The following is a 13,231-nucleotide window of genomic DNA, read 5'->3' as shown; positions in this document are numbered from 1 at the left end:
TCTCTTCCATGTACTTTGAAGCTGCAAGTAAATGGGGCAGCAGCAATGGTATCTATCCCATTGCATAGAGTCTAGAACTGAGACGGCTTGGCAAGATAGTATCAAAATTACTTTTGCAGTCTGCCTTTAATTAATTTGTAATGTCATTATATTAAGACTGTTAGATAGCTACAAAATTCATCGCTCCTACTTGGGTAACAGCGTGTTATAAAACATCTGTGGGAATGCATTGGAGGAGCTTTGCAATGGGAAGAAAGTTAGAATGAAGGGTTTCAGGTTCAAAAGTTTGAAGCGAACTTCTTGTGAATTGCTGATAGTAGAGCTTACTGATTTTATAAGCTTCATCCTGTTAACTCTGTTATTAACCATTTTTGAGACATAACTGTGTTTGGAATTTTTTTAGAGGTAGACTGAATGTGTTGGCTAATGTAATCCGAAAAGAGCTGGAGCAGATCTTCTGTCAGTTTGATCCTAAACTTGAAGCCGCTGATGAGGTAAGATGCTTCTTCAGTAGATCTATGTAGAGAGGTCAACATTCAAGGTAGTGTTACAGTCATTTTGCTCATGTTTATTATGAAAAGAGCATTGTCAGCTGCTGAAATGCATGTCTTCTTTTGTAGTTTCAGCAATATGATTTGGAGAAATTTAATAAACTTAAAGACTATACTGTACCTCTAATATGCAGAAGGTATCTCAGGAATGATTATAAACAGTTAAGTTCCAGGTCATTTGACTGAGTTTGTAATCCCTAAGCATATTTCTTTGTTTTATATAAATGAGTGTGGATATTTTGTAAATATCTATCAGAAAATAAATTAGGAACAATGCTCCAGTTTGAAATTATGGTGTCATACCTGTAGTGCATATTGATGTACAGTTAGCTAGATGCATTTTTTAGACTGAAAGGATGACTTCTTGATGTAGTCATTAGGATGTAGGTGACATAATGACCTTCCTGAATTGTGACTACATCTTGCATGTTAGGGATCTGGGGATGTAAAATATCATCTGGGAATGTACCATGAGAGGATCAACCGAGCAACAAACAAGAAAATCACTCTGTCCCTGATGGCTAACCCTTCTCACTTGGAAGCAGTTGACCCCGTTGTGCAAGGGAAAACAAAAGCTGAACAGTTTTATCGGGGAGATACAGCAGGGAAGAAGGTAAATATTGTTTAAGGTAGTAACACTTACTAGTAGCTTTTCATTTTTTTAATAAGAATAGTTTACTGGTAGTTTTGTATCACAGAGTCTTTCTCTTTCATACAAAAGGGATATATCACCTGTTGAACTAGATAAGATTTTTGACATACTACCTCAAGGGTAACTTCAGGAAGTGAACTAAGCAAAGACAGCAGAATGCTGAGAAGTCTCTGGTTTATTATAAAAAGACAGTTCTATTTTGTAAGCATTACGGAAATATGGGGCAAAAAAATCCTGCTGAGAGGATTAAATTGCGATTTTGCTTTCTAATATATGTGTGTGGATATGTGTGTATAATTCTCCCTTTAGGTTATGTCCATATTACTGCATGGGGATGCTGCCTTTGCAGGACAAGGAGTGGTTTATGAGACATTTCATCTTAGTGACCTGCCATCTTATACCACAAATGGCACTATTCACGTTGTGGTCAACAACCAGGTAACAAGTAGAGCGTTTTCTAGTCAGTTTGTCTTCTGAATAGTTGCTAGTGTATTCGGTTTTATTCTTGTTTTCATTAGCTGGGTGGTGCATTGTCCCCTCTGTTCATTAGAATGACTAGGATGTTTCTGAAAATCATCATAGTATCTAGCAACTCTTACTGAATAATGTTTTATTACCTCTATTTATTTCATTCAATTTGTGAATTGTTTGTTTTGTTTTTAAGGAAGCAAAATGAAGCTAGCTAGCCAAAATGAAGAGCTGATACTACTGCTGTCTAAATGGCTAAACTAAAATCTTAAACATTTAAAACAAAGTAGGGGGTGATGCCCAACTTATTTTAATGGAAGTTTCTGGAATTTTTAGATTGGCTTCACCACAGACCCCCGTATGGCCCGTTCATCTCCATATCCTACTGATGTTGCTCGTGTGGTTAATGCTCCCATTTTTCATGTGAATGCTGATGACCCTGAAGCAGTAATGTATGTGTGCAGTGTAGCTGCAGAATGGCGAAACACATTCAATAAAGATGTGGTGGTTGACTTGGTAGGTCTTGATATTTTTCATTCTGTGTATTACGTACTACTCTCTTATTTTTTATGTGTCTTAGAAGACCGAGTAAAGAAACATACTTTGATTTTAATGGCCTTTAGTTTCTTCATTTAAACAAAGCAAAACAGTAATAGGTCCACAAGAATCCATAATTGTTTTTATACCTCCTAAAACCTCCTAAAATCTCTGTAAAACTATTAAGTGGAAAGATTGCATTTTACATTTCTTCCTACCAACAGAAACAATCTTTCCTGTTGTAGGTTTGCTACCGTAGGAGGGGGCACAATGAAATGGATGAACCGATGTTCACCCAGCCTCTAATGTACAAGCAGATTCATAAGCAGGTGCCGGTGCTGAAGAAGTATGCTGACAAACTGATTGCAGATGGGACTGTAACACTGCAGGAGTTTGAGGTACACATCAGCAGAGTTAAAACAAACTTAAGAAGCTGTCAGTAGGAAGACACGAATGTCGCTGCATACTGTTTGCTTAAGTGTGACTGTCAGCTATGTTTGGTACTTCAGTTCTGTCTCATTCTAGAGTAATACTTACAAATTCAGCTCCTGGTACTCTCCTTTGTAACACTTGTTTAATAAACTAAATAATTTATTTAGAGTAATGTGGGTAAGCATGTCTGTAGAAGGCAATTTGATCCTAGATAAAATTAAATTGTTTGCATAATTGTAATTTTCTTCAGAAGTTAAATAACTGTGTATTTCATACTGAATGATAGGTCTCATCTGTAAGATACAAAGATGTTATGCTTATCTGTTTTAAAATGAGAGTTTTTGTTTTACAGGAAGAAATTGCAAAGTATGACAGAATATGTGAAGAAGCATATACTAGATCTAAGGATAATAAGATCCTACATATCAAGCACTGGCTCGATTCACCTTGGCCTGGTAAGGAGTGTCCTTTCACTTATCCTAGTGTTAATATTCTTGTGCTTTTATTTTAAGTCTGATTCTAGGACTCTTAAATGCTTTTTATCGGACAGTGTTCCTTTAAAATAGAATATATGACCTTTGTTTTGCCCCTGTTAATAGTAAATAAAACATTCTGCCAGATCAGCTTGAAAGAGACGCTTTTGTTGAAAACTGTGCAAAGTAAGGTGCAACTTCGAAAAAGATGTCTTTTCAGTTCAGGAGAGAAGTGGTTTTCCTGTAATATTAATACTGTCTCTGCCTTCAGAGAGTTTTTTTTGTAGGGATTGAGGTGCCACATGCCTTTTATTGGCTGCCTCTGCCCACATAGTTGGACTTCACAGGGAGTAAAGACAGAAACAAAGAAAATCATTGTGTGCCTGTAAGATTAAGTTCTGTTGTCATACAATCAAAATGATTGTGTCTCCCAGTGAAAGATGAAGAACTAGGTTTAGATTGCTGCTTAGAATGTCTTTTTAAGAATTGTGAGTTTTTAAATTAGTTGTACATAGTGTAGGTATATCTTGATCAGTCCTTGAACATCTCATTAAATTTTTTACTTCCAGGATTCTTTAATGTGGATGGAGAACCCAAGAGCATGTCTTGTCCTCCAACTGGCATTTCAGAAGACCTGCTGACTCATATTGGCAATGTAGCGAGCTCAGTGCCAGTCAAAGACTTCAAAATACATGCAGGTCAGCTCTATTCTTCATTCCTCCTGGTGGCTGGGTTTCTTGCTCAGATTTTATATTTCTGCTGCTGGGTCATTTCCTAAAGAGGAAAATGCCTGTGACTTTTATTTTAACTCTTCCATCCTATGGGCAAGGAGAATGTGACAGTTACCATCCTGCTGCTTGTTCTCAGCATAATGTTCTTTCAGTATCATGCCACTTCTGTTCCCTACCTCATTAAAACATATTTTCCTCTGAGGGTAGTAAAAGTCTCTTTATAATGTTAACACCTCCTTTCATTCTTCAAGTCCTTGTGGAAAATGCTGCCTCTATGCAGCAGGTTTGTGGACGTGCTGGAAAGTAAGGCACCCATCTCAAGAAGCACTATTGATGTGTTTTTTAATGCTAAAACCAGTGGTAATATGAGGTGCACCTATGATACTTCTCTTGTAGATAGATAACTTTCTACTCAGGAATATACCTAACTTGCATTTTGTCTTACCAAGTTATAAAACCTTCACTGTAAGAAAACAGCTCTTGTTTGCCAACTGAAAACCTGTTGGCAGCTGCTACAAATTTCCCATTTATATGATATTCATAGTATTGATCAATCCATCCTGTTTCACTTTGCAGCATCTCCAGAAGTCCAGTAAGACAAATGCCAAGGAAAAATGAGAGTGAGAGAGAAGAAAAAAAATCATGAACTCAATAGCTGATATTTTCAGTTTCTCATAAAGCAGTACTTGGTGTTAGAGGTGTGAAAGTAAATCTTTAGGAAGAAGTATTTCACCATGAGTCTTTTTTTATTGTCCTCAGTAGTTTCTGACACAGCCAGTCTTATTTTCTTCTTCTAAACCAAGGTATGAACATTATGCAATGCTTTGCCTAGGAAACAAGTTATTTTACTTTGCTAGCACTTTGATTCTAGAAGACCAACTTGCTGACCCTATTAGGATCTGTGTTTGAGTTAGCCAGTGGGGAAGGAGAATGCTGAATATAATATGAATGCAAAAGACCTCTGAAGTAAGTCCACTGATTTTTGATATTTATTCCAATATAGGACTCTCTCGGATTTTGAGAGCCCGCTTGGAAATGACCAAGAACAGGGTAGTTGACTGGGCCTTAGCAGAATACATGGCTTTTGGCTCTTTTCTAAAAGAAGGAATCCACGTCCGACTAAGCGGACAGGATGTGGAGAGGGGTACTTTTAGGTGAGTACAGTGATAACTGTTAAATGCTGTCCCATACTTACAGAAACACCTTGGCGTTTTTCAAACAGTATGGTCAGTCTGTGGGGAAGGGCAAGTTGGGGCTGTTCAGCATCAGTCTGAATGTTCTGCATTCTGGCACTCAAGAGTAATTGAATCTCCTGTGTCTCTGTATACAGCATTTTAAAGAATTGCATTTAAAGCAGAGCAAATGTTCTTAGATATTTTCTTCCTTTTTTGCTGAAAAGAGAAATAATCTATTTTTTTTTTCTGCTTTTTAACTAAAAATTCAGCTGCAATTCATCCAATTGCTGAGACATAAAGGAAGGGTATTTGTTGATGCAGATTGTGTAGTCTTTTAAATACCGTTCCAGTGGTGACTACCTGAAGCTTGGGTATCCTGTGAGCAAACATGTTGACAATTGGCAAATCTTTTTAAAGTGAAATAAGGTCCTTTGCACTGAGACTACATATGACTGTGGAGCACGAAGGAATGCAGAATCTGATCATTCAGTAAAATATATACAGTTGTGCTGTGTTACCTGATTCTCCATGGAGTAACATGTTCACGATGTGTATAATTGCAGCCTTTGATGTGAAGCACATTGCTGGGGGTGAATGAACTAGCAGCTGCCCTGTGCTTCATTGTGAATGCTTGCAGAAAAGAGAGATAAATTTCAGTGCCTGTCTTCTCTGGAACAGTGCTGTGTTTCTGTGCTGAGGTTCATTTAGTATCCAGTCTTTTGAACATTCTTTTTCTCCATTAAAAAATGGCATGTTTAACAAAATCCTTTGGACAAGACATGAAAACAAAACTGAAAATTGTGAGATTTCCACCCCCTACCCTTCTGATTTCTTATCCTCCTTCATTTTAGTACTGTGGTCTTGTAAAGTGGTCATCCTCTCCTGGGAGAGGAACATACATGTTCATTGTTTAGCAAACTACCCACCTGTTTCAGGAGGGTACCTAGTCGTGTCTAGCACACACCTATAGACTTGTCATGCGAACAGTATTCTCAGTTCTTTTCTTTTGTGGAAGAGGATTTTCCAGAACAATCATCCAGCTTTTTCTTGATGTTTAAGATAAAAATAATTGTTATGCTCACAGCAACACAGGGAAAAAATCAAAAACTTGTTCAAATAAAAACCTGTTCAGGTTGGTGAAGACTAGCTAAGGATTCCTGTGCCATCTGGATTTTATTATTCAGTCTTATCAGTAGACAGAAGCTGGATAAAGCTGCAGATAGAACCACTGGGCCCCTTCTCATCTTGGAGACATGCTCTGGAGAAGGGAAAGAAAGGAAAGAGAGAGACTTGATTTTGTATTGATTTGATGTCAGTAAACTGCTGCACAACAGCAGTATCTGGCTTGTATGTCTGTACATTTCTGGCTGTCCGTCTATGCTCATTGTAATCACCTTTTGCTGGGGAAACACAAAACTTTGTGCTGAAGAAGCTTATCACCTAGCTAGGCCTTCTATCTTTGGCTGAATGACAAAAATAACATAATGGTGGCAAAAGTTTTTTCTGCTTAACAGCTGTCTAGTATGTCTATTTTCCCCTATCTACTTCCCTCCCTATGCTTTTCTTCATATATTCTGTCTTTTTCTGGCCTTATATTGTTGTCTCCTAAATAAATTTCAGAGCTTGCTAGCATTTGTTTTATAGCAAAGCGAAGCACAAAAAGATTCTGTCCCCAGCTCAGTGTTGGCAGCTATACAACACACAGTAGTTGTTACCAGTATAATAACTGTCCTTATGTTAGCAGTTGTAAAGCTGGACATATTGGTGTGATTCACTCAGTTAGTCTGCTCAGGGAGTTAATGGATTACAGTAATTACTTCAGTCATCTCTCTTTTGGTAGCATTCCTCTGTGCCTCATTCTAATGCTGATTAATGGTGTTCTATAGAACTGTAAATGGTGCATGTGAATGGAAATAACAGGAAAGAGGATACAACTGCTTCAAGTCTTCGTGCTGAGATTTGATTCACTTACATTTTTGCATAAAAGACAAACAACAGTTGTTTTAAGGAAAAGATTAATAGAATTTGCCAGGGAGATAAAGTCAAATGTTTTTAATAACTATTTTATTAATCCTTTTTTTTTGTTCATAGCAACAACGTCTGTACTCCTTTTCTCCTTTCCCCTAGTTCTTCTAGGGACAAGGTATTTTCAGTTTCCATGAGTGCTTGAGATCAAGCTTGGATAGTCAAAGTCCATATAGTGCAGCAATTGTATTTAGACAGGTAATTGTATCACTAGATTTCAGCCAAACCAGGGTTGTGTGTAAAGCAAAGGTAACTATGTTGCTTGCATGCTTTCTAGGACATAGCTTTGGTGGTTTATCTTTCAAAATAGGTCTGTTAAAGCCCAAAGTTATTCTTAACTAATTAATTGCTTTCAACAACTATTTGCAGCCATCGTCATCATGTGCTTCATGATCAAGAAGTTGACAAGAGAACGTGTGTTCCCATGAATCACCTCTGGGAGCAGCAGGCCCCCTATACCGTGTGCAACAGCTCCCTTTCTGAATATGGTGTCTTAGGTATGTCTTGGGGTAATTATCTGACAGATCTTAATAGGTCTTAAACAAGATGTAGGAAATTATGACTGTTAATTAAAAGGATTTTTTTCAGCCTTTGCTTTAATGTGGTTAAGCTTTCTGGGTGCAAAGTTTTACTTTGTAACTTGAGTTTGACAAGTCTAAAACCAAACCTCTCCTTCTGCTAGTAGCATTTAATAATAAGCAAACTCTGCCTTTGTGGTATTCTGACATTATCATAATAGTCATGTTTTTGATCAGGTGGGAACCAGGAATTACAGAACAGGGGCCTAAAATCCAATCAAAATCAATGATTTCCCTCCACCCCGTGGAAAAAGTAGTTCTATCTGGAGATTCAGTAAATTTGCCCTGTTCATTGTAGGATTTGTCCCTTATTCTCTTCTTACCTTGAATGGAAAAATCATTGTCGTATAAACTTGAAGTTCAACTTAGGGTTTTTTCTTACAGTGTGCTATGATGGATCTCTGTTTTGATGTATAGTTTATTTTTAACATTTTAGAATAAAAATTAGAGGGAAAACTTCAGCTACGTGTGTATGTGTTTGCTTTTGGTTTTTGTTTCTTTGGTCTGTTTGCTTGCTTTAAATTTTGAGTGCCTTGCCTGTGGGATCAGTCATATGGATTTGCAGGTTGTTTTGCAAAACTTTCTGCACTCTTCAAATAATACACCTATTTGTTTAGGCTGCTTAGAACCTGCTTGTACTTCAAAACTGTAAACTGGGAGACTAAAGTAGTTTGTGGTGGATAAGTCACAGAATCAGTCCCATTAGTGTTCAGTGGGATGTTACATAGTAATGAGAGAAGATTCATTTCAGAGAATAACAGCTATATAAGAAGCAGAGCTCAGCAAGAAAGAGAATGGAAAAAAGCTGTAAACCAGTTATATATGAAACAGATATCAAAGCTCTCCCTTCAGGTTATGGCATCCCTTAAACAAGCATCCCGACATTTTACAATCTTGGGATTCAGCTGAAAGTTTCCATCTTCTATGGCTGCTTGTGGCAATGCTGGAACATGCATCTAGTGCTTTCTCAAAAGGAGAGGAACTGTCAACAGAATCAAGGACACTTTGTAATACAGATGTAAAAATCCATGCCAGATTTATCTGAACTGCTATTCTGAACATGCTAGTTCAAGAAAACAAATACTTGTGATAGCATTACTCATAGTGAATTATATTTTTGGTAGTGGACAGGCATTTTACCTTCAACCACAGAGAATGAATAACTTCACTGACATGATGAGGGTGGCAAGAGGAACGTGGAGTGCAAAACCAGTACATCTAATAATTTATCAAAAATGTTATTGATTCTGTGGATAAATAATGAAATACATTTTCCTATCCGTTTCAGAGCTAGTGTGAAGGAAAAGGATGAAGCACTGTAGGAGATGAAGGCAGGAATTGATAGCTGCTGTAAAGTTCCAAAGATTTGATTACATAGTAATTTCTACATATGCTACTTAATACTTATTGCTAATAATATTAAAATTAAAGTGGTATAAAACTGGTAAGCTCTAGTGTAAGTTGAAGAGCTGAGATTTTGTAGGTATTTTTTTTAGCTCTGTGGCAGAATCAGTGTGAACAGGTTTGTATTTCTGTAAGATCTAGTAACATGTAACTCCAGTTTGCAAGAGAGCATGTGTATAAACACAATAAAAATAATTGGCATAGCTAAAAAGCAAGAATTTCAAATGTAATGGATGTGTCATAGGTTTTTGGGTTTGGTTTTGTTTTGTTTGTTTTTTTTTTTATTCAAATAATATATCCAAATGTGAAAGTAATGTGCCTGGATATGGTTGCAATTTGATTTTATTCCAAAACTTACACATCAGTAGGTCTAGGAATTCTGTTGTTGATATGGTGTGAAGGGCAATTCCAATTGCCACAAAACTGTTCTTTAAAAATTAACTAAGTGGGCTCTCTCTCTTTCTTGATCCCATCCTGCTCACTGTTGCTCCCCCATCTTCCCCAGCAGCAGAAATGTGAAAATTGATTTAATAACTTTAATTGAGTACAAGCAATAGGACAAAATATGGGCTTTTTCATAAACTGAAAACAGGAGTACCAGTTCTGTGCAGTCCTGCTTCAGCAGATGTGATGACAGGTTCTTCAAAACTAAAAATATCAATGTTTTTAGTTGTTAAGAACTTTAACTCCCTTATGTCTGAGCTGTTTTCTAACAGTAAAGGAAATTAAATTTCTAGAAATAGTTGATGAGATGATCTTTTTTTCCCCTAGAAATGTCATGTTTCTGTGTTGAAGGGATTTTATAATTAAGTTTTCTCTCCTTATCTAGTTTTTATGCATCAGGCTTTTCCAACATGTTTACTCTTGTGTATTGTATCTATAGAGAGACAGTGTTGGGATAATCAGTAGTGTGTGAACATGTGGCATCCCAGTCAAAGAGGAGCTATTAGAATTGTTACCTGTTTGACTGGTAACATCACCAGGTCTCCTTTTTAGTACATGGAAGAATAAGTGAGTGCTTACAGGTCTATGAGTTGATTCTTCAGGTGTAGCAAACCCCCCAACACTTTATTTTCTCTAACTGCTATTTCTACTTGTCCTGGTTTCAGCTGTGACAGTTATTTTTCTTCCTAGTAGCTGGTGCAGTGCTGGGTATGTAGCTTTAGTCTGAGAACAATGCTGATACCGCACTGATGGTTTAGTTGTTGCTGAGTAGCACTTACCCTGGTCAAGGACTGAAACTTTTCAGTCTCTCATGCTCTGCCAGTGAGGAGGGGGACAAGAACCCAAGAGGAGGCAGAGAGAGGACACCTGACCCAAACTAGCCAAAGGGGTATTCCATGCCGCAGCACGTCGTGCCCGGTATGTAAACGGGGGGGGAGTTATCCGGAAGGCCCAGGTTGCTGCTGGGGTTGGGCCTGGTATTGCTCAGCAGGTGGTGAGCAATTGTTTTGAGAATCACTGCTGTTTACTGAGTTTTCATTACTTCTCTTGTTGTTTCCTAGTTTTTATTGTTATTGTTGGTATTCTTTCTATTATCACTATATTGTACTTTAGTTATTGGACTGTTCTTATCTCAACTCTTGGGTTTTACATTCTTCTGATTCTCCTCAGCTGGCAGGGGGGAGAAAGGAGAAGTGTGAGTGAGCGGCTGCATGGTGCTGAGTTACTGTCTGGTTTTAGACCACAGCACTACTATATGAGCCTGTTACAAGGAACACATTGGGATTAGGGGCCTAAAGTATTTGGTGAGGGTTGAGAAGGTTGTAAAAGAAATAGAAAGTGTTAAGAATTTGATTTTTGACTCTGTTAACATGCAGCACCTCAGAAGCATTTGGGGAATTCCCTTAGTTTCTGTGAATGAGAGCAAAGTAAAAATGGATTGAACAGCCCAGTATGATAAAACTACAGATTATTTTCTTGGCAGGTATATAAACCAAAGGCTGGCATCTCTTCAGAGCTGTGAGCCTTGCACCAACTTACTGTTGAGCTGGTTAGGAACACCTGGATTATAACTGCTCCATTAAAATGATACTCTGGCAAGACTGATTTCACCTCTAAATAAAACTAAGGCAGTCTTGTTAACTTGTAGTTCAAACAGTTGCTTATGTTTTGCACACACGAAGCTGTGGAGTGTGTGTGTACTGTGGTATTAAATCATAATATTTAACAATCTCTGATAATTTTATTTGACGTCCTATGTCTACTATTTTTAGCTATATCCAGATTATTACAATTTAGTTGTGCATCCACTCATCTAGCTATAAATTTTCCCTTTTACTGAGTCTGAATGTCTGGTAGTATAAATGATGGCTGTGTGAAGTCATTTAAGCTAAAAAGTTTCTGAGTTCATTTGCTGATTGAGATGAAGGAGAAAAGCAAGAGTAACCCATGAGGATGATCAGGGGACTGGAGCACCTCGCATATGAAGACAGGCTGAGAAAGTTGGGGCTGTTCAGCCTGGAGAAGAGAAGGCTGCATGGAGACCTCATAGCAGCCTTCCAGTATCTGAAGGGGGCCTACAGGGATGCTGGGGAGGGACTATTCATTAGGGACTGTAGTGATAGGACAAGGGATAATGGGTTGAAACTTAAACAGCAGAGGTTTAGATTGGATATAAAGAAGAAATTCTTTACTGTTAGGGTGGTGAGGCACTGGAATGGGTTTCCCAGGGAGGTTGTGAATGCTTCATCCCTGGCAGTGTTCAAGACCAGGCTGGATGAAGCCTTGGGTGATATGGTTGAGTGTGAGGTGTCCCTGCCCATGGCAGGGGGGTTGGAACTGGATGATCTTAAGGTCCTTTCCAACCCTAACTATTCTATGATTCTATGAACTTACGGGTGTTCCATGCTACCTATTTTCTAAATACTTGAAGGAATCTCCAGTCTTTCTTTACTGCCCTCAGTGCTGATTGTCCATCAAGGTGTGATTCTCTGTCAGGTTCAGTAGGAGTTTTGAGCAGTCTTGGGCTGTAGCATCCCGTACTGGGACCTTCCAGGGAATATGCAGGCAAGATACACTTGGAACTGGTGTGTAGTTCAGCAAATTCCTGAACCATGAGACCTGGAGTACAGCTTTTTCAAGAGGTCATGTTTAAAATAGAAGATGAAGGGAAGAGGACAGGTATTGATTTAACCTTTTCTTACAATACAGTTCTAGGATGAAACATGTAGTATTACTACTCATGCAGAACAACATGTTTTTAAGAATGGGAGTAGCAAATGCAGTTATCTGTCAGAAATTGTGTTGGGAAATGTGACAGACTGAAGTAACCAAGGACCAGGTTTTCAATGGCATCTGCATGGAGCTCTAAGAAGGCATCAGTCTTTCTGTTTAATAGGGTCAGCCACCAGATGGGTGTTAACTTCATTTTCTCCTGGGCTGTGTTTGAGTTTGTGAGAAGGTGCATGTCCCTCTGTTAGTTCCTGTGCTTAGATTTTCTGTTAAACATAGCACAAATCTCAATTTGTAACTTTCCTCATTCTGACATTAAGTCCTTGCACTGATAAGCCCTCTATAACCATTAGTTAATGTTCATGTTGTAAGTTACTTTGGAATCATATTGAATTAAGCTGTAGTTTTATTTACTTTAATCGAAAAGCTACAGTTCTTACTACAATTATGAAAAGTGCTGTGGGGAAAACCAGCATAATATGCTGCGTAAGCTGCCACTGTGCTTGACAGCACCTCTTTCTCTTCCAGAGTGACAAACAGTAAGGGAGCACAGCAGGAACTGGACTAATAGAAACAAGCGTTTCTGCTGTGCCTGTCATCTAGGGACCTTAATGAAGTTCAGCAATTAAAACATTAGTTTTGCAACCTTAGTCAAGTGCTGTGTATGTTTCTTTCCTCTCTCTCCTCAGTTTGGAACTTTACCAAACTGCTGTGCTGGGTCCTGGTCCCCTGTGCCCTGGTGTGCTGAGCCCTGAGCAGCTGCCTGGTGTTCAGGAGCTGGCTGGTAGCTCTCCACCACCCTTTGGGGTGCAGATGGCAGCCTGGTTGTCTTGGTGCTGGATTTTCTCACAGCCAAAGCCTTTACTCTGGTCTGAGGTTGAGCCTTCATGATGGGCCTGGGTAGAAACCTGCTCCCCTGATGTTTGTGTCCCATCTCTAGAACTGTGGGGTCTTTCTAGCTCACATCAGCTTCCCTGATCTTGACTCATCTGGTGCCCCAACAAATCCCTTTCAGGAGAAACGCCTCACCT

At 38.6% G+C, this 13,231-nt stretch overlaps 1 protein-coding gene across 3 annotated transcripts in view; it reads left to right on the top strand.

Moving 5' to 3' along the window:
* OGDHL (oxoglutarate dehydrogenase L) overlaps nt 1-13,231 on the top strand; it is a 55,361-nt gene that overhangs the window by 25,991 nt on the left and 16,139 nt on the right. For all 3 annotated transcript variants that reach the window (XM_034062081.1, XM_034062082.1, XM_005153633.3), the window contains exons 8-16: nt 404-494; nt 985-1,164; nt 1,513-1,641; nt 2,008-2,187; nt 2,454-2,606; nt 2,993-3,095; nt 3,683-3,811; nt 4,848-4,998; nt 7,414-7,541. In XM_034062081.1, the coding sequence (XP_033917972.1) occupies nt 404-494; nt 985-1,164; nt 1,513-1,641; nt 2,008-2,187; nt 2,454-2,606; nt 2,993-3,095; nt 3,683-3,811; nt 4,848-4,998; nt 7,414-7,541 (1,244 nt within the window). The remainder of the gene's footprint in view (nt 1-403; nt 495-984; nt 1,165-1,512; nt 1,642-2,007; nt 2,188-2,453; nt 2,607-2,992; nt 3,096-3,682; nt 3,812-4,847; nt 4,999-7,413; nt 7,542-13,231) is intronic.

The sequence above is a fragment of the Melopsittacus undulatus genome, chromosome 4 (genome assembly GCF_012275295.1).
Source record: "Melopsittacus undulatus isolate bMelUnd1 chromosome 4, bMelUnd1.mat.Z, whole genome shotgun sequence".
NCBI classification, from domain to species: Eukaryota; Metazoa; Chordata; class Aves; order Psittaciformes; family Psittaculidae; genus Melopsittacus; species Melopsittacus undulatus.
The sequence above is the reverse complement of the archived record's forward strand: the minus strand, read 5'-3'. Positions and strand labels throughout refer to the sequence as shown.